This window comes from Littorina saxatilis, linkage group LG10, assembly GCF_037325665.1.
Source record: "Littorina saxatilis isolate snail1 linkage group LG10, US_GU_Lsax_2.0, whole genome shotgun sequence".
In the NCBI taxonomy this organism is placed as follows: Eukaryota; Metazoa; Mollusca; class Gastropoda; order Littorinimorpha; family Littorinidae; genus Littorina; species Littorina saxatilis.
In genome coordinates this window covers 11,112,410-11,136,213 of record NC_090254.1, presented here as the reverse complement: position 1 = coordinate 11,136,213, position 23,804 = coordinate 11,112,410, and the positions used below count along the sequence as shown (strand labels likewise).

Genomic DNA, 23,804 nt, shown 5'->3' with positions numbered 1-23,804 from the left:
TTTCGGTGTCAAATTCAGTGTGATACTGATGGAGAATGCGAGAACAGAAGTCGAAGGGAGAGAAAACTGCTGAACAAGAAAACTCGGAACACATTTGATCAACGATAGCTTGATAACGCACGAATTTTGGGATAAAATGTTGATACACTGAGAACGCAGAATTCCGTTTGAAATTATTAAGTTCATAAGTGTTCCGATTTGTATTTGGCTGCCATAATGTGGAGTGACCGTGTGCATGCACTGGCACACAGGACCATGTGGCAAATCTACACATATGGCAGTTGCCAACATCAAATGCTGTGTATTTGGTGAATAATAATCAAAGTGCACAATAAGAACATTTCTGCCACATTAATTGAATGCAATTCTTTTGTAATTATATTTACCGAGCAACAAAAGAAACGCGAAAAAATTCTGCAATGTTTGATTGACAAAATCTTGGACAATTATAGAGTTAGAATTATCAAACCACAAAAGTTTGATGAAGGCATGTTTGACCTAACTGTTGTGATTATTTTGATGCTGCGACTGTTTCAACACACGGGACAAGCAGGTTTAACGTTAACAAAGTTTTGGAGGTCTCGCTCAGTCAGTCTTCATCGCGCTCTCTGGCCACTGATCGGACACTGGTGGCTTCCAATGATGTTCCTGGTAGTGTCAGTGTCTGTATTGAATCGATCTCGAAGATGTTGTGACAGGAAATTGCGATCTGTTCTTATTGAGGTAATGCGAATAATCCACCGCGTTGCATAACTGCAGTGCTTCTAATGTGAACAGAACATTGCTGAAGGTGATAGGCTGTTGACATGTGCACGTTTAAAGCACATGGCAGCGCTTCTGGGTCATCCCCAGCTTTAAATTGACCTGGCATTTTGGTGGTGTCAATCTTGGCATCCTGGCTGTTTCAAAAGTGAGACTGGCAGCAAGTGTGCCATGGTCTCTTTTGGTTGCTAATGCATTAGTGAACACATCTCACACGTCAGATTTCTCCTGCTCCACTTGCACGTGCTGTGAGCGCGCATTATGTGTTTAACATTAAACCTGCCTGTCCCGTGTGTTGAAACAGTCGCAGCATCAAAATAATCACACAAAAGCAAGGTCAAACATGCCTCCATCAAACTTTTGTGGTTTGATAATTCTAACTCTATAATTGTTGGAGATTTTGTCAATCAAACAATGACACTTGGGTTTCTTTTGTTGCTCGGTATATAAACAATATTCTCCTGTCACTGATACAATCACTGAAAAAAAGTTAATTAAATGATATGTATACTATTGTCTCTCTATCCATTATTTACTTTACACGAGAACTATCAAAATATTGATCTAAAATGCTTAAATTTGTTTTCCTTAAGGTCCCTGGTCCCCCCAACGGGGCTCTGCCCCAGGGGTCTAGGCGGCCCCTGGACCTCGGCCTGTTTTCAGAGTTTTTCTATTTTGGAATTCCCATGCCTGCATGACGGAAAGAGGATGAAGCTGCAGTGAATGGCCCTATCACTGCATTTATGAGGCATTTTCTTTGCTACAAACATCTATCTATATAGAACTGGATGGCAAATGATGCCTAAAACTTAGAGATGAATAATTGCTGTAGTTAGTCAGGAAGGTGTAGCCCTAGCTTTTTTACGATGTATGTGACACTGACAATGTTGTAATACTAATGTTTGATCTACATTTCCTTTTCCAGGGGGAATCTATCGGTCTTATCATACAGCATCAATGGCAGATACTATGAAGTTTGGTCCTGAGTGGTACGTTAATTTATGAATGCATTACAGCAGCACAGCGTGAGCGTTTTGTTATTATCATGGCTGTTATATATGTTGATCTACTATATATAGACATAGAACACTTTATTATCTCAACGAGGAGAAACTCAGGTGTGGTGTATACAGCATTACAATAAACAACATAAGAACATAAATAAAATATTGAGGCGCAAATAGTCCACTCATAATAGTCAAGATTAGGATGACAATATCAAAACAAATCTCTCCCTCACTCTCCCTCTCTCTCGCTCCATTCATATCACATTACGTCACATACGTATCTGTGTCATATCACATGAAGTACTTTCCATTCCAACATCAAAAATACTCAAAACTATGAACAACATCACAAATCTTATAATACTGACTTATAATAATAATAGCACACACACACACACACACACTCTCTCTCTCTCTCTCTCTCTCTCTCTCTCTCTCTCTCTCTCTCTCTCTCACACTCACTCTCTCTTCCTTTCTCTCCCTCTTCCACTCTAAATTACATTTCCTGAACAATATTTGACTGGACCACAAGACCTGAATAACTACTTATTGCAGAATTCGATTGACTTTGCAACAAAACTGTTTTTAGCTCTGAGAGTCCTGAACTTTGGTACCCGAAATTGTCGTCCCGAGGGCAAAAGCTCGTAGTGCTTGGCAATAACATGCGTGCAGTCATTTGCAATTTTTTTGCCTTTGCGAGCGGCACGATGTTGGTACAACGAACTCGGGCTTTGCTGTTTCTGACGCACTATCTTGCTGCAGACACTGACCCTTTTCTCTAACATATTCTTGTTTTTGACACTTGGGTTTCCAAACCGGCAGATAAACGAAAAAGTTAAATCGGATTCTATGAAACTGCGGTAAAAAGCCTAGAGGACATCAGGGTTCACGTCAAGGTTTCTCAGTTTTTGCAGATATACAACAGAATGTAAGTGTGTGTGTGTGTGTGTCCGTCTGTCTGTCTGTGATCGCCATACCTCAGAGATGGCAAAAGGCAAGGACGAAATATTTTGCATGCACACTGCCCTGGACCCACAGATGTGCACCTGGGTTTTAGTTTCTCGAAACATTGTTTCCTTCCTCGGATAATGACCCTCCCCGTTAATGAATACAGCCTAAATTAGTGCAAGGGAGGTAAGTCATGCTTCGTCACCCATAGAAGGGAGGCAACTCTTATCAAACCAGTATACCGTGTTATTCTCAAGGACTGCCCCCCCAACCGCTATCATCCCACTCCCCCCCCCCCCCCCCCCCCCGCCCCTTTTCCCAATCATCGCACATATTACACTCTGTCTCTCGAATTTTACAGACACTGTTTACGAAACGATCGCCTCAGTGAAAGATCACATGAATTTACAGACTTCTCTCCCCTGTTAAATAAAATATGACACGCGCGCTCACTCATGCCGCATGCGTGCTTTGATTAAACTGCAACTAAAATGGGTGTGAGGAGGGGTCCAAAAATCACGAAGAACACGTTGAACGAAATAGAAACTTGCCTTGCCTATAAATCCAAATGTATGAGCTCACACTTTCATTTTTGTTATCCACATTGGAATAAGATTCTAGAGGTTTCTGAGAGAGGGGAGATCAGAAACACATGTGCACCGGGGTTTTGGTTTCTTGATTCATTGTTTCCTTCCTCGGATAATGAACTCCCCCATCATTGAAAACGGCCTATATATTTCAAGGCCAGTGTAGCGCCTACTGTTTATCTGTGGCAAGCACATAATGCCGGTGTATTTAGAGACTCTCTATTGCTCTTATTAGGAGAACACATGAAGACATTGAAATCAATCAGGAAGGTTCTAGAATTAAAGGGAGGTAACTCTTGCTTTGGTATCCATTGAAGGGAGATAACTCTTGCCATGCAAGCATATACCTTATCATTCTCAAAGGGTGTAAATTAATAAAGTTTAACCTTTAGCTTAATCATTACCTCGAACTTTCTCAAAAAAGGGGGGTAACTCATAGCATAAAAGAAATGTTAGCAGGAATTGGATTTCTGGTGACACTCTTAATGTGTAGCACATGTGTTCAATTGCTCTTCAGGTCAAAAATATTTAAAATGTCCTAACGTTTTCAATTCACAAATTAGCAAGGGGGGTAACTCCTTTCTGCAAAATGTGTGATTTGAAGATTTTGTAACATATTTTCCTCTCTCTTGTGGTTCCCAGGTCAACTTATGTGCAGACCTGCTAGTGGCTTATCCCCCCGAATGCAGAAGAAGAAGAAGAAAATGGGGGGAAGTCTTAAATAGGGTGTTATAAAAGGGGGGGGGGGGGGGGGGGTCCTACTGTACTGTGCTACATGATATTTATAGGGACAGTCATTCAGATCTGTTGTACCACCACATGGCCCATTCCTTAACGTGGTGTGGTGGTTTGCATGTCTCGGTGACCCTAAGAGCTATGCCAGCGGGAGTGTAAACTCCTGGCAGGGCTTCCCAAGCTGGACAGGCCGAAGGGTAGAGGCCAGACTAATATGGACCAACCTTGTGCTCACAGGGCAGGTCCTTGGGCCATGAGCTAAGGGTGAGGTAACCCTGACAGAAACCTCGAGTGCTGAAGACGTATGTGTTGGGCCGCACGGCGCACTCCAACAAACCACAACACTACGCATCAACTGCCATTATGACACTTGGAAACAGATCTGTTGTAGACCTTTTAAGTTCTTCCTAACTTTAATCTCTCTTAGTTGATAAATAGTAAAGAATGCAGGAGTGGATGGCAGGATGTCAAGGAGATGTTCTGTTTCTTCATTGTGAGTTTGATCAGAGGGTTGCCGCTTGGCAGTAATACTGAAGCCCATGTGAATGCTTTAGTCTGGGTTTAGATTTATGATAGGGGTAATAAATGACAGCTTCTTTGTGGACGCTGGAATTATTCAAATTGATGTTAACACAGCCACACTTTCATGTCTTGAGTAACAGGATTTGCACAAACAAATGTATTTTTGAGTCACTTGAGAAAAAGTGACTATGTAATCGGTCAGTGTTAGTCTGTCCGGCCGGCCGTCCGGCCGTCCGGCCGGCCGGCCGGCCGTCCGTAGACACCACCTTAACGTTGGACTTTTCTCGGAAACTATCAAAGCGATCGGGCTCATATTTTGTTTAGTCGTGACCTCCAATGACCTCTACACTTTAACGATGGTTTCGTTGACCTTTGACCTTTTTCAAGGTCACAGGTCAGCGTCAAAGGAAAAATTAGACATTTTATATCTTTGACAAACTTTTCTCGGAAACTATCAAAGCGATCGGGCTCATATTTTGTTTAGTCGTGACCTCCAATGACCTCTACACTTTAACGATGGTTTCGTTGACCTTTGACCTTTTTCAAGGTCACAGGTCAGCGTCAAAGGAAAAATTAGACATTTTATATCTTTGACAAACTTTTCTCGGAAACTATCAAAGCGATCGGGCTCATATTTTGTTTAGTCGTGACCTCCAATGACCTCTACACTTTAACGATGGTTTCGTTGACCTTTGACCTTTTTCAAGGTCACAGGTCAGCGTCAAAGGAAAAATTAGACATTTTATATCTTTGACAAAGTTCATCGGATGTGATTGAAACTTTGTAGGATTATTCTTTACATCAAAGTATTTACATCTGTAGCCTTTTACGAACGTTATCAGAAAAACAAGGGAGATAACTAGCCTTTTCTGTTCGGCAACACACAACTTAACGTTGGGCTTTTCTCGGAAACTATAAAAGTGACCGGGCTCAAATTTTATGTGAACGTGACTCATTGTGTTGTGAATAGCAATTTCTTCCTGTCCATCTGATGCCTCATATAATATTCAGAACTGCGAAAGTGACTCGATCGAGCGTTTGCTCTTCTTGTTATTTTTCTCTTGATCTTTGCAGGCTCCGCGCCCTCTCTGATGGACCCAATTCCACAGCGCCTGTGCTAGCGCCCAGTAGCAAATTCAAAATGGCGGACTATCGCTACGGCCGGGAAGAAATGCTGGCACTCTTCCAGCCACCGTACAAAGCACCCGCATACATACAGCAGTTTTCTCAGATATACGTCGAAGATACACAGACCCCTATCTGCCTCCTGCCCCTGTCTGAAGATGAAGAGGTATTTTACTTAAGCAAAGGCTCAGTTGTAATGTGACGTGTCCGCCATACAATGATGCGTGTGAGTGTATCTGTTTAGGAATGTGATGATTGAGAATTTGGAAATTGAAATGGATTGACACATATTGACATTTGAAATGGAACAAGAAACTGAATGTGAGAAGAGCTGGAACAAGATAACAATGAAACTACTCATTACCAGAAACAAATCAGCAACAGGAACATTCATGGACATATTTTGATCAGTAAGGTTCTAAGAGGACATTGCTTTCTTGTAATTTCTAAGTAAGTGGAACAGTTTAACTTAAAAGTTTAGAATGTTATTTTCGTATAGCTGGTTTGCTTCAGTGGTTGGTGTGGATGAAAGTTTGTTCTGTGCTTGTTGTACAGTGGAACCCCCTTTTAAGACCTCCACAAATCTGAGAAAATCGGGTCTTAAAAAGGAGGAGTCTTAAAATGGGGGTACATTTACACAGGTTATGAACAGAAAATCTTAGAAAACAGGGTCTTAAAAGGGAGGGGGTCTTAAAAGGGGGGCTCCACTGTAGGGGCTTTGAATTTTTTTTTCAGACAGTCACGAGATGTTGCTGTGTGTTTGTGCACACTTGTCTATAAATTATGTTTGTTCAATGACAGTATTGTTTGTGAAAATGTTGACCATTTGCTTGGATGTTTGTGTGACAGAGGTTAATGGCACTTGGCGTGAACAGCATGCGGACAAGCAGGGGAGGGGGCGTGCCACTGAGAGGGGGCAGAGGTGGCGCTGTGGACAGAGGAAGAGGCAGAGGTGGGTCGTTTAGGTGCATTGCACAACAATTCATCTTTGCAGGGCTGAGAGTTTCCATCAGGAAATCCTGGTTTGAAGTACCAGTTTCTGACAGATTTCCGGAAAATCCCCAAATAAGCAAAAGGAAAAATGTGAGAAAAAAAAAAGTTGAGCACATGCGGGATCATCTGCATCCTAAGCCACTTCTTTCTGATTTGGAATACACCCCTTTCACCCCTGTCATTGTCAGTATCACTGAGGTAAGAGATATATATGTGTAGATTAGCTTGAATGACCTGTTAATATCAATCGCCTTGCATCACTACATTCTGCCTATGTAGTAATTCACACCCTCATGTACCTGCAAGGCCACGTATGCCAGCAAAAGAAGTGATTTAGGTGTTTCAGTTAATTTTGTTCACTTGAATTTGTTCACGGAGATTGTTCAACCTCAGCAGTTTCCTGTGTGGTGCTACTTACGTTTATTTTTTAGTCTCCTTGAAGCTTTCATGTTTTTACATTTAGTCAAGTTTTGACTAAATGTTTTAACATAGAGGGGGAATCGAGACGAGGGTCGTGGTGTATGTCTGTGTGTGTGTGTGTGTGTGTAGAGCAATTGAGAGTAAACTACTGGACCGATCTTTATGAAATTTTACATGAGAGTTTCTGGGTATGATAGCCCCGGACATTTTTTTTCATTTTTTCGATAAATGTCTTTGATGACGTCATATCCGGCTTTTTGTAAAAGTTGAGGCGGCACTGTCACACCCTCATTTTTCAATAAAATTGATTGAAATTTTGGCCAAGCAATCTTCGACGAAGGCCGGACTTCGGTATTGCATTTCAGCTTGGTGGTTTAAAAATTAATTAATGACTTTGGTCATTAAAAATCTGAAAATTGTAAAAAAAACCAAAAAAACATTGTATAAAACGATCCAAATTTACGTTCATCTTATTCTTCATCATTTTCTGATTCCAAAAACATATAAATATGTTATATTTGGATTAAAAAACAAGCTCTGAAAATTAAAAAAAAATTAAAATTATGATCAAAATTAAATTTTTGAAATCAATTTAAAAACACTTTCATCTTATTCCTTGTCGGTTCCTGATTCCAAAAACATATAGATATGATATGTTTGGATTAAAAACACGCTCAGAAAGTTAACGAAGAGAGGTACAGTAAAGCGTGCTATGAAGCACAGCGCGACCGCTACCGCACCAAACAGGCTCGTCACTTTCACTGCCTTTTGCACTAGTGGCGGACTACGTTCAATTTCATTCTGTGAGTTCCACAGCTTGACTAAATGTAGTAATTTTGCCTTACGCGACTTGTTTTTATTTCTTAGCCTCCAAGGAGTAAGTGTCTTTGCAGAGACTTGTGTGATAACATGGCTGTAGTGTAATCATGTGTCTGCAGGCCGGGGCCGAGGAGAGCTCTACAGCATAAGAGGGCCCATGGAAAACGGAGACATAGGCGGCGGGTTTGGTAGACCGCGGGGACCCAACAAAGATGGCTGGGAAGAAGTGTGAGTAGGAAAGGACGTAAACGAGAGACTGAGACGAGGGCAGAGAATTAGAAAGAAATAGAGAGTGTGATGAAAATACTTCCAGATTCTTGTTCTGAGAGGTGTGTGATATGAATTATGGAAACATTCTTGTTTGGTTACAAGGTGAGGAATTTATAAGGTTTGAATCTTAATTTATGACTGAGGATGTTAGGAACATTAAAATAAAATATTCTTTGATCAAGTTCTGTGTGCACCAGATCTGGTTTGGGCCAGAACTTAGTTTGCATAAAAAATACACTTTTTTAAATATATTTTTGTATAACTTATAATACAAATAGTGACTCCATGACTGTTCATGGTCTTGTAATTACGTAATTTATGTATGTAGGTATGTATGTGTTGGTGTGTTGGTGTGTCATGTGTGCAAGAAAAAAGGGTATGGTAGTTGTACATATATTACTTTAGATATTTTTATCATGGGTTTTATGAATTTTCTTCTCTTATTCTTTTATAATTATTAATTAATGACCTATTTGTGCTGATGACCAATTTAATTTCCTTTGTTGGATCAATAAAATGTTATGAGTTATGAGTTACACACCAGCATGCTCTGTTTTTAATTTGGAGTCCTGTTTATGACAGTGGGAACAGAAAACTAGATCGTGGCTACTCGCGACCTTTTGAGGAGGTGGAAAGAGAAGGTCACCCCCGCTACAGTCGCTCGATGAGCAGTGAGAACTGGCGTGACAAAGGCCCAGTGGGACCAGCTGGGCCAGCGGAAGAAGAAGATGATGGTGACTGGAGAAAGACGGGGAGCAGGGATCGTTGGGGTGAGTTATGATACTGCAGAGGGTAACATCAGCCTCTTGCAGAAGGTCACATTTGTAGTTGGAGCTGACTGAGGCAGATCTTTGTGAGGTATAGCGTCTCGGAGTTTAATTTAAACCCCCCGCGGGTTTGGGGGAAGAATTTACCCGATGCTCCCCAGCATGTCGTAAGAGGCGACTAACGGATTCTGTTTCTCCTTTTACCCTTGTTAAGTGTTTCTTGTATAGAATATAGTCAATGTTTGTAAAGATTTTAGTCAAGCAGTATGTAAGAAAGGTTAAGTCCTTTGTACTGGAAACTTGCATTCTCCCAGTAAGGTAATATATTGTACTACGTTGCAAGCCCCTGGAGCAATTTTTTGATTGGTGCTTTTGTGAACAAGAAACAATTGACAAGTGGCTCTATCCCATCTCCCCCCCCTTTCCCCGTCGCGATATAACCTTCGCGGTTGAAAACAACGTTAAACACCAAATAAAGAAAGAAAGTTTAATTTAAGCTCATGGCTTGGTAGAAAGTTTGTGGCAATAACCCAATCTACGTCTTTGTGAGGTTTACAGTCCCACTGAGTGTATCTCAAAGGGTCACTCTTCTTTCAGTATGTGACATCAGGTTAATTCAGGACTATGCCATGCTTTTTTTCGAGTTTCTAAACAACGTTGTTTTTTTCTGTCACTAAGATCAATGAATTTTGTGTGCACAGCTACAAGAACCAGCTGGAGGGAACCAGGAAGGGGTGGGGTGGAGATCGACCGTCACAATGGGGCCTTCTCCCGGGGGAGAGGGTTCAAAACTGATGATCGGGGTCGGCGTTTGGGACATGATGGTAAGGGGTCTTTCACTTTAAAGACTGTTCTGACTTCTTGCCTTGAATAGTTTGTGTTTGAGAAAGAGAGAGAGGATGTGTGCATGTTGATGTGTATTTTGGCTGAGGTGTGTGTGAGCGGAAAGGGGTGGAATGGGAGGACTTTGTGATAGTTTTATGCAGGAAGAGAGGGTGTCATGCAGGACGGTATAGTTTGTGCGCACAAGTGACTTTTTTTGTAACTACATAGATGAAACTTCTGTGTGCCTTTTGACAAACACGCACCATAGTTATAATATTTGTGCAACTTGTTCAAGGTGTTCTGTATTTGTCCTCTAAGCTTCTTGGGGGCTTACGAGAAACGGAAATTGTTTGCTCTGTGATATTTTGTTGTCAGTCAGACTGGAAATTACTGAAGTGCTAGGTTTTGAGGCATTTTGTAGCAATGAATGTAAATTGGCAAGTACTGTAGATATAAAGTGACTTACCTATGGGGCGGGGATGTAGCTCAGTCAGTAGCGCGCTGGATTTGTATCCAGTTGGCCGCTGTCAGCGTGAGTTCGTTCCCACGTTCGGCGAGAGATTTATTTCTCAGAGTCAACTTTGTGTGCAGACTCTCCTAGGTGTCCGAACACCCCCGTGTGTACACGCAAGCACAAGACCAAGTGCGCACGAAAAAGATCCTGTAATCCATGTCAGAGTTTGGTGGGTTATAGAAACACAAAAATACCCTGCATGCTTCCTCCGAAAACGGCGTATGGCTGCCTAAATGGCGGGGTAAAAAACGGTCATACACGTAAAATTCCACTCGTGCAAAAAACACGAGTGTACGTGGGAGTTTCAGCCCACGAACGCAGAAGAAGAAGAAGTGACTTACCTTGTAACACTGTGATGAATTTGCAGATGTGCCAGAGTGGGCTGACGACGGTGCTGATGAAATGGGGACCTTTGACTCGAGCGGAGCTTTTGTGTCCAATAAAGTGAGCGCAGTGCTTTTCTCTCAGATTACCTTTACAGTCCAACCTGTCGATCACGGCCACCCAAGGGGCCAACCAAAAGTGGAAAAATGAACTGTATAGAAGAAAACCTTGTTTGGGATCCTTCAGAGTGGTCGTTGCGGACAGGTGGTCGCTTATGAGAGGTTGCTGCAAGGGGAGGTTCCACTGTAGTTGTAAGAAGTGGAGTAGTCTTCTTCTTCTTCTTGTTGCCGCTACACGTGGAGACCAGTCCAATTGAGAGAGTGGAGTAGTAATGTGAGGGACAGGCCCAGGCTTTGCATCTTTCAAATCATGCTCTCATCTCAATTGTTAAATTTAGGTCTGTTTTGCAAGCTAAATTTACATTTTTATTGACATCTTTAAAGTTCTTTTGCATTGGACACTGTTGGGAAATTAACTCTGTCGGGGTCTGTGTAGATTAGAAGGGTTGTGGCTATTAAAAACAATAAGGCAATCGTTGCCACCGATTGGTTGAGGCAGGCGATCAGGAGAAACGGACATCAGTGCTCATTTTCCACTGTTGTGACCATAATCACATGCTGACACTGACCACTGTTATGACCATCATCACTTGCTGACACTGACAACTGTTATGACCATAATCACTTGCTGACACTGACCACTGTTATGACCATAATCACTTGCTGACACTGACCACTGTTATGACCATAATCGCTTGCTGACACTGACCTCTGTTATGACCATAATGACTTGCTGACACTGACCACTGTTATGACCATCATCACTTGCTGACACTGACCACTGTTATGACCATAATCACATGCTGACACTGACCACTGTTATGACCATAATCACTTGCTGACACTGACCACTGTTATGACCATCATCAATTGCTGACACTGACCACTGTTATGACCATCAATTGCTGACACTGACCACTGTTGTGACCATAATCACTTGCTGACACTGACCACTGTTATGACCATAATCACTTGCTGACACTGACCACTGTTATGACCATAATCACTTGCTGACACTGACCACTGTTATGACCATAATCACTTGCTGACACTGACCACTGTTATGACCATCATCACTTGCTGACACTGACCACTGTTATGACCATAATCACTTGCTGACACTGACCACTGTTATGACCATCATCACTTGCTGACACGGATCAGTGATAATGATTACCTCACTGTTGTTAAAGAGGTGCAACTCCTCTGTAGCCCATGAAGAAAATCCGAACATTTTTTGTTGTTTTTTAATGTCTTGGCAATGTTGGTATCTTTCCAGGAGCGGCCCCATTTTTATCACGATCACAGAGCAGAGCGTGATCCATCACGTGAGCTGGCTGATCCGCCTCAGGTATGGAGTCTTATGCGTTTTGATCATTTTCAGTGTTATAGGTTTTTCAAGGGTGTTCTGAGTAATGGTCTTTCCAGGTAAAAATGAAAGAAATTAATTATGCAGAGAAGATGAAAGAAAATAATATACAGAGGACCTCAGAAACTAACACAAAGTACAGTTGCAAAACAATCTATTATAATGAAAACTTGGTAATCACCCCTTCTCATATGAGGTCTTTGGGATGTACAAGTACAGTATAACAAAACTTTTGATATCTCTACAGCACTAAAAAAAAAAAATGTACAGTAGTCTACTTTGCAGAGCTAGCTGCACGAAGCTCTAGCGCTGGATTTTTGTGTAAAAAGACTTGACGCAGTCAACTTCGGACTCAATTAATGACAGCCGTAAGGATTGCGTCTCGGTATTGTCTTGGAGAAAGCAGAGGCCTATCCTCACACAACTCTTTGGAATATTGTGCAGGATAAAGAAGCAGCCCGTCCTGAAAGGAGGGAGCCCCCACCCCAAGCCCAAGCTGAGCCCCGTCAGCAACAAGAAGAATCTCCCCCGCGTCGTAACGACAGCTCCTCGCGACTGTCAACCTCCTCCCAGCTGTCCAACGGAACGGTTCCATCTCCTCGGCAGGGCAGCGGGGGGCCAAGCTCCCCCGCCCCCCCTCAACAGGAAAATGGTGTTTCCGCTCAGGTGGCTTCCCTCGTAGCTGCCGCTGTGTCAGCCGCCCCCATGCTTCCCAGCATGCCTCAGGGCGTGACACTGGCCAACATCATTATGGATGAGGTATGGTTGTGCTTGAGTTGTTTAATTCCATTTCTTACTTTATACCTTGCTTGGTGTTTGAACAATTTGCCGAGGGAAGTGGGCAGCGCTTATTCCCTTGGTTATTTTGCTGGTGAAATAAGAAAATCATTGGTTGTTTTACAAAACGTACAAAAACCTGTTTATTGAAACTTCAGCATTTAATTTTAAACCAATTTTGAATGTGCTGGTGAAATGAAAGTGTCACGGGCATTTTGTGTTCATAAAACAGACAAACCAAATAAATTGTGTGTTTTTAAGTTCTTCGTTGTACGAGCCTCAATGCTCTGGACATGATTTTGACTGTAAAGTTTATATGTTTATTGCAATTATAAACCAACATACCTGCATGATTGTAATGTATACATGTTTTGATAAGTTTTTCCTGCTGAGAAAAACAGAAAACTGAGGTGCATCTGCATCCCTTTGCCTCCTCTCCCCAGCATATGTATAACAAAGATTAGTATGCCTCAGAAAGTGTAATGTACTTTATACAATCTGCTGCAGAAAACTGAACCCAAAAATGCTGCTGCTACTTCCTTGACAGATGAAAATGCACTGAAATGGCTCTACACTGACCCACAAGGAGCAGTTCAAGGTACGTTAATAACGCAGGCATGGAAAATCTGCGAAATCGCGGATTTTCGCGAAAAGGAAATTACGTTTCAGCGAAAATAAAAAAATTGTCCGCGGCAAAAAAAGGTAAATTAAATTATATGTATACTATTGTCTCTCTATCCATTATTTGCTTACACGAGAACTATCAAAATATAGGGTCGGTAGGTCGGTATTTTTTTTTAAATTTTTTTTTCTTCCCAAAAACCATATTTTTACGTTATTATTTTTTTTCCCCCCAAATGCCAAAAAAAAGTCCAGGGTCGCGCGAAAAAAATAGGGTCGGTCGGGTTACCGTAAACAGACTATTTTTTGGGGGGGGCCTAATGGTTGACGCTCCTGTTAAAAAAGAGTCGTATCTCTGTCTTTGCTGTCCATGGATCTTAGTTGTCTTTGGAGTGGTTTGCTCACTTGGAATGAATTAACGCAGGTGTCTTTCCACTGTCATTAAATCTTTATTCAAGCAGATTGGACTGATTTTTGTATCACCTCTTTTAAGTGCACTGCTGTACCGCTGCTTGTGTAAGCTACTGTAATTCCTGGTCCGATTGTGCTGACTGTTATGAGCAAAACACAATGTTACACCTGTACATAATTCTTTCCTTTGGAAGAGTTGGTTATTAGAGTTGCAGCCCTGAAAGTCCAACAAATGGTGTACTCTCCTTTGGCTAGTGATTCTGAAAATGTACCAGCCAGAGAGCAAACTTTACTACTTATACTAGCCAAACCAACAATTCGTTTCAGCAACTTGATTCGCATTTGGCGAGTAGATGAATACTTGTACTTGCCAATTACTCGCCACTTTCAAGCCTGAGTTGTATTCTTTTCTCATCATTTTTTCTCAGTGTACTTTTGTAGTAGACACATGGTGCTTATAACCCCTTGTGCAGCCAATTGAGAATTGTCGTGTAATCACTGGAAATATTGACACATGTAATGATTTGTTTTATTTTTCTGTCAGGTCCCTTTCTGGCAGAAGAGATGGCTCAGTGGTTCAGTGCAGGCTACTTTACCATGAACCTCCTCGTCAAACGCGGCTGTGATGAGCAGTTTCAGCCTCTGGGTAAGCAACTTAGCGTGTTACATTCACTTCGTGTTGTTCTTTTTTCCCCCATATACTTCTCCAGTCATGGTTCAAAGCTGTGATCATTGTATTCAGATCTGCATCTCATAGCTGTGATCATTGTATTCAGATCTGCATCTCATAGCTGTGATCATTGTATTCAGATCTGCATCTCATAGCTGTGATCATTGTATTCATATCTCCATCTCATAGCTGTGATCATTGTATTCAGATCTCCATCTCATAGCTGTGATCATTGTATTCAGATCTCCATCTCATAGCTGTGATCATTGTTTTCAGATCTCCATCTCATAGCTGTGATCATTGTATTCAGATCTCCATCTCATAGCTGTGATCATTGTATTCGTGTGAGTTTAGATAGAGCGGACAGCGTCAGATAAACTCTATTTAAACGAGACAGATTAGCCGCGGGTGGAGGAGGAGGATGTTAGACACTTGAGGTAGGCCTTAAGGGATCAGTGTTGGCAGGTAGGGAAGAGAGGGTAGTAAAGCAGGATATCAACACTTAGGCCCGTAATTAGAAAGAGAGGGGAGAGGAGGACTTGTGAATGTCAAGGAGAAGAGCCCAGCCGCAATGTCCATGTTGCCGGGGGGCTTGCAGGTGTGATGCATCAGCGGGGGTCTATAAGAACGGGAGAGCAACACATTGTGGTCAGTCCTTACCAGCGCGGCGCAGCGGGCATATGCCAACTATTTCTTACTGCAATATGGACTTCGAATTTGGAGCGTGGGCGACAGATCTGCCTTTAACGGTGGTTAAAGTTCTCCAGGATGAGGAATTGAACACCCTCAATGTGCTGAGTAATGTGACTGCCCAGGATTTGGAGGGCCTGGGTCTTAAGCGTGGCCACTACGTAGCGCTGAGAGTAGCAGTGGCGGCCCTGCAAAAGCGAAGCGGAGGAGGGCCACTATCTCAGCGGGTGACTGAGGAAAAAAGCGTGGAACCACTCCAGGGACTGTTAGGCGGCTTGTCACTGCAGCCAACAGGTGAGACCTCCTATCTTTCCATTCTGGATTTTGTGCCGGGGTCGATGGCGGCCGAGGAAGAGGTGACACTCGGGGGAGGTGTCATCCTAAAACTCAACCAGAGACCAAAACTTGACAAAGTCTCCCCCTGCCACTGGATTGTGGCAAACGCACGCATCATGGCGAGGTTGATTGCTGAGAAGCCCGGGTTTGACTCGACCGCCTACCTCCGGTACACAGAGATGATAGGCGAGCTGGGGGCCAGATACTTGTGGCAGTCGGTGCTTCTGTACGACGACGAGTACAGAAGGCGCCAGTCGTCCAGCGGATTCAAGTGGGAAACCCCCAACCCCCACCTGTCCACGGTGATCCTGCGGGACCGGCTCCAGCATGGCGTCCAAGACAACAAGGGCGGCAAGGCTACGACGGCCAGCGGCGGTTCCCGGCGACCAGCGGGACCCAACGGGAAGGAAGTGTGCTTATTGTATACCAACAAAGGCGACTGTCCCTATGGGTCCCGCTGCAGATTCCTCCACGTCTGCGACACCTGCGGCATGGGCCACCCCGGCAAGGACCACAAAGTGACAGCTACCACCTCCCCAGCCTAGGACACAGCGCAGCGAATTGCAGACAAAACGGTAGGCCCCACCTTCAACAGCCCGTTCCCTCAGCTAGATTCCAATAAGTGCGAATTTCTCGGAAATAGTGATTCCATTAATGCTAAATCTCAAATGTGGCACAAGGTGCTAGAAGGCGATCACGACAAAACCTTTTTATTAGATGGCATAAAAAACGGTTTCCGTGTAACAGAAGAGAGTAGGGCAGGCGTACTAGACGTAGAGCAAACAAACCATAGGTCATCGAACGAACACCATAAAGCTGTGGAAAAAGAGCTATTAGATCAGATAGAAAAAGGTTATTACATTGTAGCTAGTAGAAAACCAACTGTGGTAAGCGCTATCGCTGCGATTCCCAAGGATGATGGCAGCATCAGGTTGATCCATGACGCTAGCAAACCCACAGGTAGGGCAATGAACGACTATTCTATACCTGAGTCAGCTAAATTTCAAACCGTATCTGACGCGTGCGCCCTAGCGAAGACAGGGTATTGGTGTGCAAAAGTAGACTTGCAGTCCGCCTATCGGTCAGTATGCATCAGTCCGGACGATTATTGTATGACTGGGCTGAAATGGCATTTCACAGGTGAAAAGAAACCTACTTATCTCTTTGACAGTCGGCTGCCTTTTGGCAGCAATGTAGGGCCGTCACACTTCCATCGCCTGTCGCAAGCTATTCGCAGATGCATGGCACGGAAAGGCATGCCAGGTGTGTTAGCGTATATTGATGATTTTCTTCTGGTAGCAGCTACCAGACAAGAGTGCAATGACATGTTACTGTCTTTAATTAGATTATTGAGGGAACTGGGTTTCAACATTAGCTGGAAGAAGGTGGTGGGGCCTACTCAACGTATCACGTTTCTCGGTGTCGACATCGACACGCGAAACAACACCCTGTCACTTGGAAGTGACAAGTTGCAGCAACTGCGGCAGCGACTCCTCCAGATCCGAGGAAAGAAGCGCGCGACAAAAACTCAGCTACAAAGCATAGCGGGGTCCCTTAATTGGGCCTGTCAGGCTGTCAGAGGAGGAAAATTCTTTCTGCGGCGGATACTGGACACGATTAAACCCCTTCAGCAGCAGCGACACAAAGCGAAACTATCTGGCGAATTTCATAAGGATGTACAATGGTGGCTTTCTTTTATGCATGTATTTAACGGCACAGTATATTATTTTCACAATGCAAAACAGCATGTTCATGTAGATGCATGTAATATTGCAGCGGGTGCCTTTTGGCAAGGTGACTGGCAGTACACCATCTTTGAAAAAGACATGCAGGCAGCAAAGGAGCTACATATTAACTATAAAGAAGTGTGCGCTGTGGTGCAAGCAGTGACACGATGGGCTCCGATGTGGTGCGGACAAGAAGTGATTATTCATACCGATAGTACTGTCGCAAAAGCTATCATTAATAAGGGCAGATCGACTAATAAGTATGTGAACAGTCTGCTCCGTAAAATGGCGTGGGAATGTGCAAAGGTGAACTGCAAAATCGCGGCGATACATGTGGCTGGTAGTGTAAACATCATGGCTGACACAATTTCCCGCCTCCATGAGCCCAGACGGCGCGAAGACTTAGTGCGTCTGTTGACATTCTGGCACCGGGGGAGACCCCCCGACATCAACCTGTGTGACCATATGTCTGACCAAGCCCTGTTGTTCCTTGTTTTTCAGACCAGCAGCCCCCATTAGGGGCGCAACTGACGGCAGAAGTGTTGGATTACAGAGCAAGTGCCTTTTTCTGATAACACTAGGAAGACTTACCGCACCCACCTTACCTCGTATTTACGTTTCTGTGGGGAGATGGACATAATGCCAGTGCCTGTGAACGAGCAGACTGTTGCGCAATACGCAGCGTACCTAGCCCGACGTTTGAAACCGTCCTCCATCAAGCAATACATCAACATTATTCGCATTCTTCATCTTGAAAGCGGCTTGCCGCACCCATTCAGGGACTCGTGGTACGTCCAGACAACACTTAAGGGCATCAAAAAATGCAAGGGGTGTGCCACTGATAAGAAAACCCCAATCACCCCTGAATTACTACACATAATAAAAAGCCAGCTGGACCTTGAGTGTAGGCAAGATATTGTGTTCTGGGCTGCGTGTTTGGTGCTTTTTTTTCGGAGTTCTCCGGAGATCGAACTTGTTTCAGGACAACGGGAACTTCGATCCTAGTAAGCAGCTCACAAGAGACCAGGTGGTTATTCTGGGTACGGGCATGTCAATAACGCTCCAATGGAGCAAAACGATTCAGCGTAAAGAGCGCTCTGTTGAAATTAAGCTCCCGGCAATGTCACTCCATCCCTTGTGTCCAGTGTCTGCCGTGACCGCTGTGTTATCTTTGTTGGGGCCGATGGACCCCAAGGCGCAGGTCTTCCCGATGAAAGGATCAGACTTTAATAAGAAACTGCGCTTGACTACCGCTGTTGCTGGGGGAAACTTCTCCAGCCACAGCTTTCGGCGGGGTGGTGCCGCGTGGGCGTTGAGTTGTGGTGTGCCGGGGGAAATTGTCAAGGTGATGGGGGATTGGAAAAGCAACGCGTACTTAGGCTACTTAGACCAGCTGCCACAAAAGATCATCTTACAGATCACATGTAGCCCAGGCAACTCCTTCATGTATAACATCACAACAATCCTAAACCTCCCACCTCTAACCTAGTATACTGTCTTTAGTTGGGCTGAATAACGAGTAGTACCTCTAATTTGGGACTTATCACTGCACAATGATATCTCTCATTGTCAGATGGTATTCTCTTGAATAAACTGCCCTCGTTATTTGCCCAAATCAATACATGACTTGGCTATGTGTGATGTATGAGCGCACGAGAGTGATTGCGTGTGTGTCAGGTGTATGTGAGTGTGTGCGCGCGCAGGTGTGTGAGTATAACTGTAAGTAATAAGAGGAAGAGAAAGAGTAGTGTCATTTCTTTGGGATTATCGTGTGCTCTTGATTTGCGCCGGGGGGGGGGGGGGGGGGGGGGGGGCGATAAGTGAGTAGTTTAAGTGTGAGTTTAGATAGAGCGGACAGCGACAGATAAACTCTATTTAAACGAGACAGATTAGCCGCGGGTGGAGGAGGAGGATGTTAGACACTTGAGGTAGGCCTTAAGGGATCAGTGTTGGCAGGTAGGGAAGAGAGGGTAGTAAAGCAGGATATCAACACTTAGGCCCGTAATTAGAAAGAGAGGGGAGAGGAGGACTTGTGAATGTCAAGGAGAAGAGCCCAGCCGCAATGTCCATGTTGCCGGGGGGCTTGCAGGTGTGATGCATCAGCGGGGGTCTATAAGAACGGGAGAGCAACACATTGTGGTCAGTCCTTACCAGCGCGGCGCAGCGGGCATATGCCAACTAGAGCGGACAGCGGGGGGGGGGGGGGGGCGATAAGTGAGTAGTTTAAAGATCTTCATCGCATGCAAACAGTCTTTAAAGAATCTGTGTTGTTCATTTCAGGTGAGCTGATGAAACGATGGGGTCACGTTCCATTCCTGCCCGGCACTCCTCCTCCTCCACTTCTGGTAAGAGAGATGATAAGCTCTAGGAAACAAAGGGAAGTGGGCACTCAAAATTAAAACAGCAACAGCAAATGACTTATGTCGGACCCATGTTCTGTCATCTGAGAGAACAAGAAGCATTCAGAGGAACAAACGACTTTCTTGAAAGAGAAATGATACATTTTAATAACGACTTTCTTGAAAGAGAAATGATACATTAAATTACATATTCCTACTCCGAATCACATGTAGCATTGACACAATCGGAGATGCTAGGTTCTGTACAGGCTAACCGTCTAAGGGAAGCAACCCCAACCACAAAAGTGTAAACGTAGCCATGGTAATGCCCATACACCCGGGGAGTTACCTCCCCTCGTGCATGCCATGTCACTACTGCTACTGAACACGTGGTTCCTATCATTCGACCTTACAGCTTTCGAGGGAGCAGGTTGTTGTATTTTTGGGCTCCCCTGTGGCTGCGCTGTTGGTGTTGTTTTGACACCCACCGGCCACGTTACCGTCTATCTTGCCTCCTGCTTCGTAGTTGGTGAGCTCTTTCCATTTTGGTCATTATTTTGACAGGAAATTTGTTGTAGTTGCTGATTTTCGTCCGTGTTTGGACCTGTGATATTTCAGTGACTACTGTTGGCCGCCATTTTTGTTGTCAGCATGAGTTGACAGTTTTTGTGGCTAGGCCGATGTATTTTGGAGGTAAACGTATTTTTACCTTCTTACTTGCTTGCTGCTTTGTTTAGTTGGTAAGCTTGTTCCTTCTTGTCTTTAGTTTGACAGGAATTTATCTATAGTTGCTGAATTTTTTGTCCGTTTGGACTCCTAATTGCGTTTCAGTAACTTATCTTGTGGCCGCCACTTTCGGTTGCTCAGCTTTCCTGACAGCTTATTTCGGTGGCTAGGCCTATGTTATGGTGAGGTTCTCCTTACTTTACCTGCGTTTTTGCCTTCTGCTTTGTTAGTTGGTAAGCCATTTCATATTTCGTCATTACTTTGACAGGAATTTTTGTTATTGCTTAATTTTCGTCCGTTTTGGACTTCTAAATTTTGTCCAGTAACTTATCGCTTGGCCGCCATTTTGTGTATCAGCGTCGCTGACAGTTTCTTGGCTAGGCTTTAGCAGGTATCTACCAGTCCGTAGGACTTGTCGTGGTTTCGAATTTAACATGTTTGTTATGTTTTGTTCGTTACTCTTTCTGCCTCGAACAAACACTTTGTGGGGCAGTCATATACTGTTGTACGTCCTGTTTCTTCTCCTCGCCTTCTCTGCCGTTAGCAGATCAGGTGTTTGAGTTATCTTTGTGAAGAAATGTTCGCGTTCCAAGCCTGCGTCTTCCGTTGGTCCCGCTGTCTGTGGGCGACGTCACCTTGTTGGCTTCTTTGACGCTTCCGGCCGAGACGTTGTCTAGGGCGGATGTTTTGCTTCTTCGTCTTCTACCGCTGTGGTTGGCGATTCAAGTAAGTCGAGCTGGTCCACAGGCCCTCGTGAGGCCGTCGGACAGTCCCTGCTGGGACACAGCTCTTTTCGGCGGGTTCACGACCCGCAAACCCCTGTTCAGTCGCACCCTGGCTTCACTGAAGACCATTGTGTGGCTGAGCAATGGCGGCAGTTGGTTCCGGCTACTTCTCCGACGTACGCACCCGCTGGGGTCGTTTCCGGATTTGTCTAGCCGTTTCCGACTGCTGCGCTTCCGGCACTCGCCGGAAGCATAGGTCCCCCGATGTACGCACCCGCTGTGGTCGTTTCCGGGGTTGACCAGGTCCCCCGATGTGCGCACCCGCTGTGGTCGTTTCCGGGGTTGACCGGACGTTGCCCCCCGGGCATTCGTCCTCTGTTCAGTCGCACCCTGGCTTCACTGAAGACCATTGTGTGGCTGAGCAATGGCGGCAGTTGGTTCCGGCTACTTCTCCGACGTACGCACCCGCTGGGGTCGTTTCCGGAGTTGTCTAGCCGTTTCCGACTGCTGCGCTTCCGGCACTCGCCGGAAGCATAGGTCCCCCGATGTACGCACCCGCTGTGGTCGTTTCCGGGGTTGACCAGGTCCCCCGATGTGCGCACCCGCTGTGGTCGTTTCCGGGGTTGACCGGACGTTGCCCCCCGGGCATTCGTCCTCTGTTCAGTCGCACCCTGGTTTCCTTGAGGACCATTGTGTGGCGGAGCAGTGGCGGTAGCCGTTTCCGGCGCTGCGCTTCCGGCACTCGCTGGAAGCATAGGTCCTCTGACGTACGCACCCGCTGTGGTCGTTTCCGGAGTTGACCGGACGTTGCCCCCCGGGCATTCGTCCTCTGTTCAGTCACACCCTGGCTTCCTTGAAGACCATTGTGTGGCGGAGCAATGGCGGTAGCCGTTTATGGCGCTGCGCTTCCGGCACTCGCTGGAAGCATAGGTCCTCTGACGTACGCACCCGCTGTGGTCGTTTCCGGGGTTGACCGGACGTTGCCTTTAGGGCATTCGGGCTTCTGGCCTCCGTCCTCGCATTCGGCGCTTCCGCTTTTCGCGGTCTCGTCTTGTGCTTTCCGGCTCCGCCCGGATTTACTGCTCCTTTCGCTTCCACTTCCTCCCGGATGTAGGTAGCTGAGGAGCAACGCCAGCCCTTCGGGCAGGTGTTGTCTCAGCCCTGGCCGATGTAGTCAGCGTTTCAACCTTCGGTTGTCGCGTCGACTGCCGTTCCGGTTCCTGCGGCTGCAGACTTGCCGTCTTCTCTCTCTTAGCCTGTTCGAGGCATGAGTTAGGACGACGTCGGGGGGGACGGATTTCCGGTTTTCCGGTTATGCCGTTTCACCGGCCTTCCACCAGTACGTGGACTTCGGTTTTTTCGCCGGTTGTGTCGGACATTCAGTCTGTCGTCAGCGATTCCACATGTGCTGGTTATTGGGAAAAAGGCTTAACGCTGTCCTCTAAGCTGCGGCAGAGGTCACGTCGAAGGTTTTCCCGGACGGGGTTTCGGCCTCCTACACTTCCTGTCTGGAAGCATAGGTCCTCCATCACAAGCGCACGTAGTGGCTTGTCTGGGGTTGATCGAGGACTGGCCTACGGGCGTTCGGGTTCCGGCCCCAGTCCTCTTCTGTCCTGTCTCACTCTTGTTCCGTCGTGGGCATTTGTGTTTCACAAGTGCAGAAGCCGTTGTCGGCGTGGTGTTTCCGGTTTTACTGGAAGCATAAGTCCTCCATTTCAAGTACACGTTGCTGTTTTGACTGGAGTTGACAGAGGACTGGCCTACGGGCGCTTGGGCTTCCGGCCTCAGTCTACTCTATGCAACTTTCGCTTCCGTTTTTTTGCGGTTTTGTCTGCTGCATTTCCGGCTCTGTTCGGATACACTTCTCCTCTTCCTGACACTCCTCCGGAGGTCGGTGGGTGAGGAACAGCGGCTGGCCTACGGGCATTTAGGCTTTCAGCCTCAGCCGGGGCAGTCTTCACTTTACCTGTTGGGTGTTGCGTTTACTGCCTATTCAGTTCAGGTGGCCCTGGACGTTTCCCCTATTCTCGACCGTCAGTAGGGGGATGAGTCAGGTCTTTTTCCGGTTGGATGGTTTTCCGGTTTCCGGTCTTCTCATTCATCAGTTTACCACCAGCAGCTGTGACTTCGGTTTGCGTTCGTAGCTGAGCTATTCTGGTTCTCAGTCTTTAGTCAGCAATCGAACACGTTCTGGATTTCCGTCGAAGCTCAAGCTTCGGCTCAGGATTTCCCTTGGGTGCATCGACATTGGTGGCTTCCTTGTTGGTTGACTTTGTTGTCGATGTCGGACTTCCGTTCCGGGAAGATAGGATGTTTTCCTACTTCCGGTTCCTTAGTCACCTTTTGTAGGTACCACGGTTTGAGGTTTTGGCTAGGCCATCTCCTCCCGAAGGTGGTATCTCTACTGTTTTGGTTCTGCCGCTGTTTCTACTATGGTTCAGTTCCGGAACATGCTCAGCCTTGGCTGGCTTCGGCTACACGGGCTTCACCTTTTGTTCCTTCTTGCTTATTCAGCCTTTGGAACTTGCCTCCTTTCTCTACTCTGTTGGCCAGCCCTTGCTAGGGTGAGCATGGAGCAGATGAGGCTGCCCTTCCTTCACTACGCTCGTACGGCGGGTGTCGGCGGGACTCGTTTCTTTCGCTTTCTCAGTTCCCTGAACAGTCAAAGAGAGTCGC

General features: G+C 45.4%; 2 protein-coding genes across 3 annotated transcripts in view; both read left to right on the top strand.

Moving 5' to 3' along the window:
* The window catches only part of LOC138978153 (GRB10-interacting GYF protein 2-like), a 61,095-nt gene that overhangs the window by 380 nt on the left and 36,911 nt on the right, over window positions 1–23,804 (top strand). For both annotated transcript variants that reach the window (XM_070350811.1, XM_070350809.1), the window contains exons 2-13: window positions 1,688–1,751; window positions 5,636–5,852; window positions 6,536–6,638; window positions 8,038–8,146; window positions 8,771–8,958; window positions 9,657–9,779; window positions 10,662–10,738; window positions 12,017–12,088; window positions 12,551–12,865; window positions 13,391–13,481; window positions 14,460–14,561; window positions 19,619–19,683. In XM_070350811.1, the coding sequence (XP_070206912.1) occupies window positions 1,720–1,751; window positions 5,636–5,852; window positions 6,536–6,638; window positions 8,038–8,146; window positions 8,771–8,958; window positions 9,657–9,779; window positions 10,662–10,738; window positions 12,017–12,088; window positions 12,551–12,865; window positions 13,391–13,481; window positions 14,460–14,561; window positions 19,619–19,683 (1,494 nt within the window). In that variant the 5' untranslated portion in view covers window positions 1,688–1,719. The remainder of the gene's footprint in view (window positions 1–1,687; window positions 1,752–5,635; window positions 5,853–6,535; window positions 6,639–8,037; window positions 8,147–8,770; window positions 8,959–9,656; window positions 9,780–10,661; window positions 10,739–12,016; window positions 12,089–12,550; window positions 12,866–13,390; window positions 13,482–14,459; window positions 14,562–19,618; window positions 19,684–23,804) is intronic.
* LOC138978156 (protein RCC2-like) overlaps window positions 1–23,804 on the top strand; it is a 99,390-nt gene that overhangs the window by 72,876 nt on the left and 2,710 nt on the right. The window lies entirely within an intron of this gene.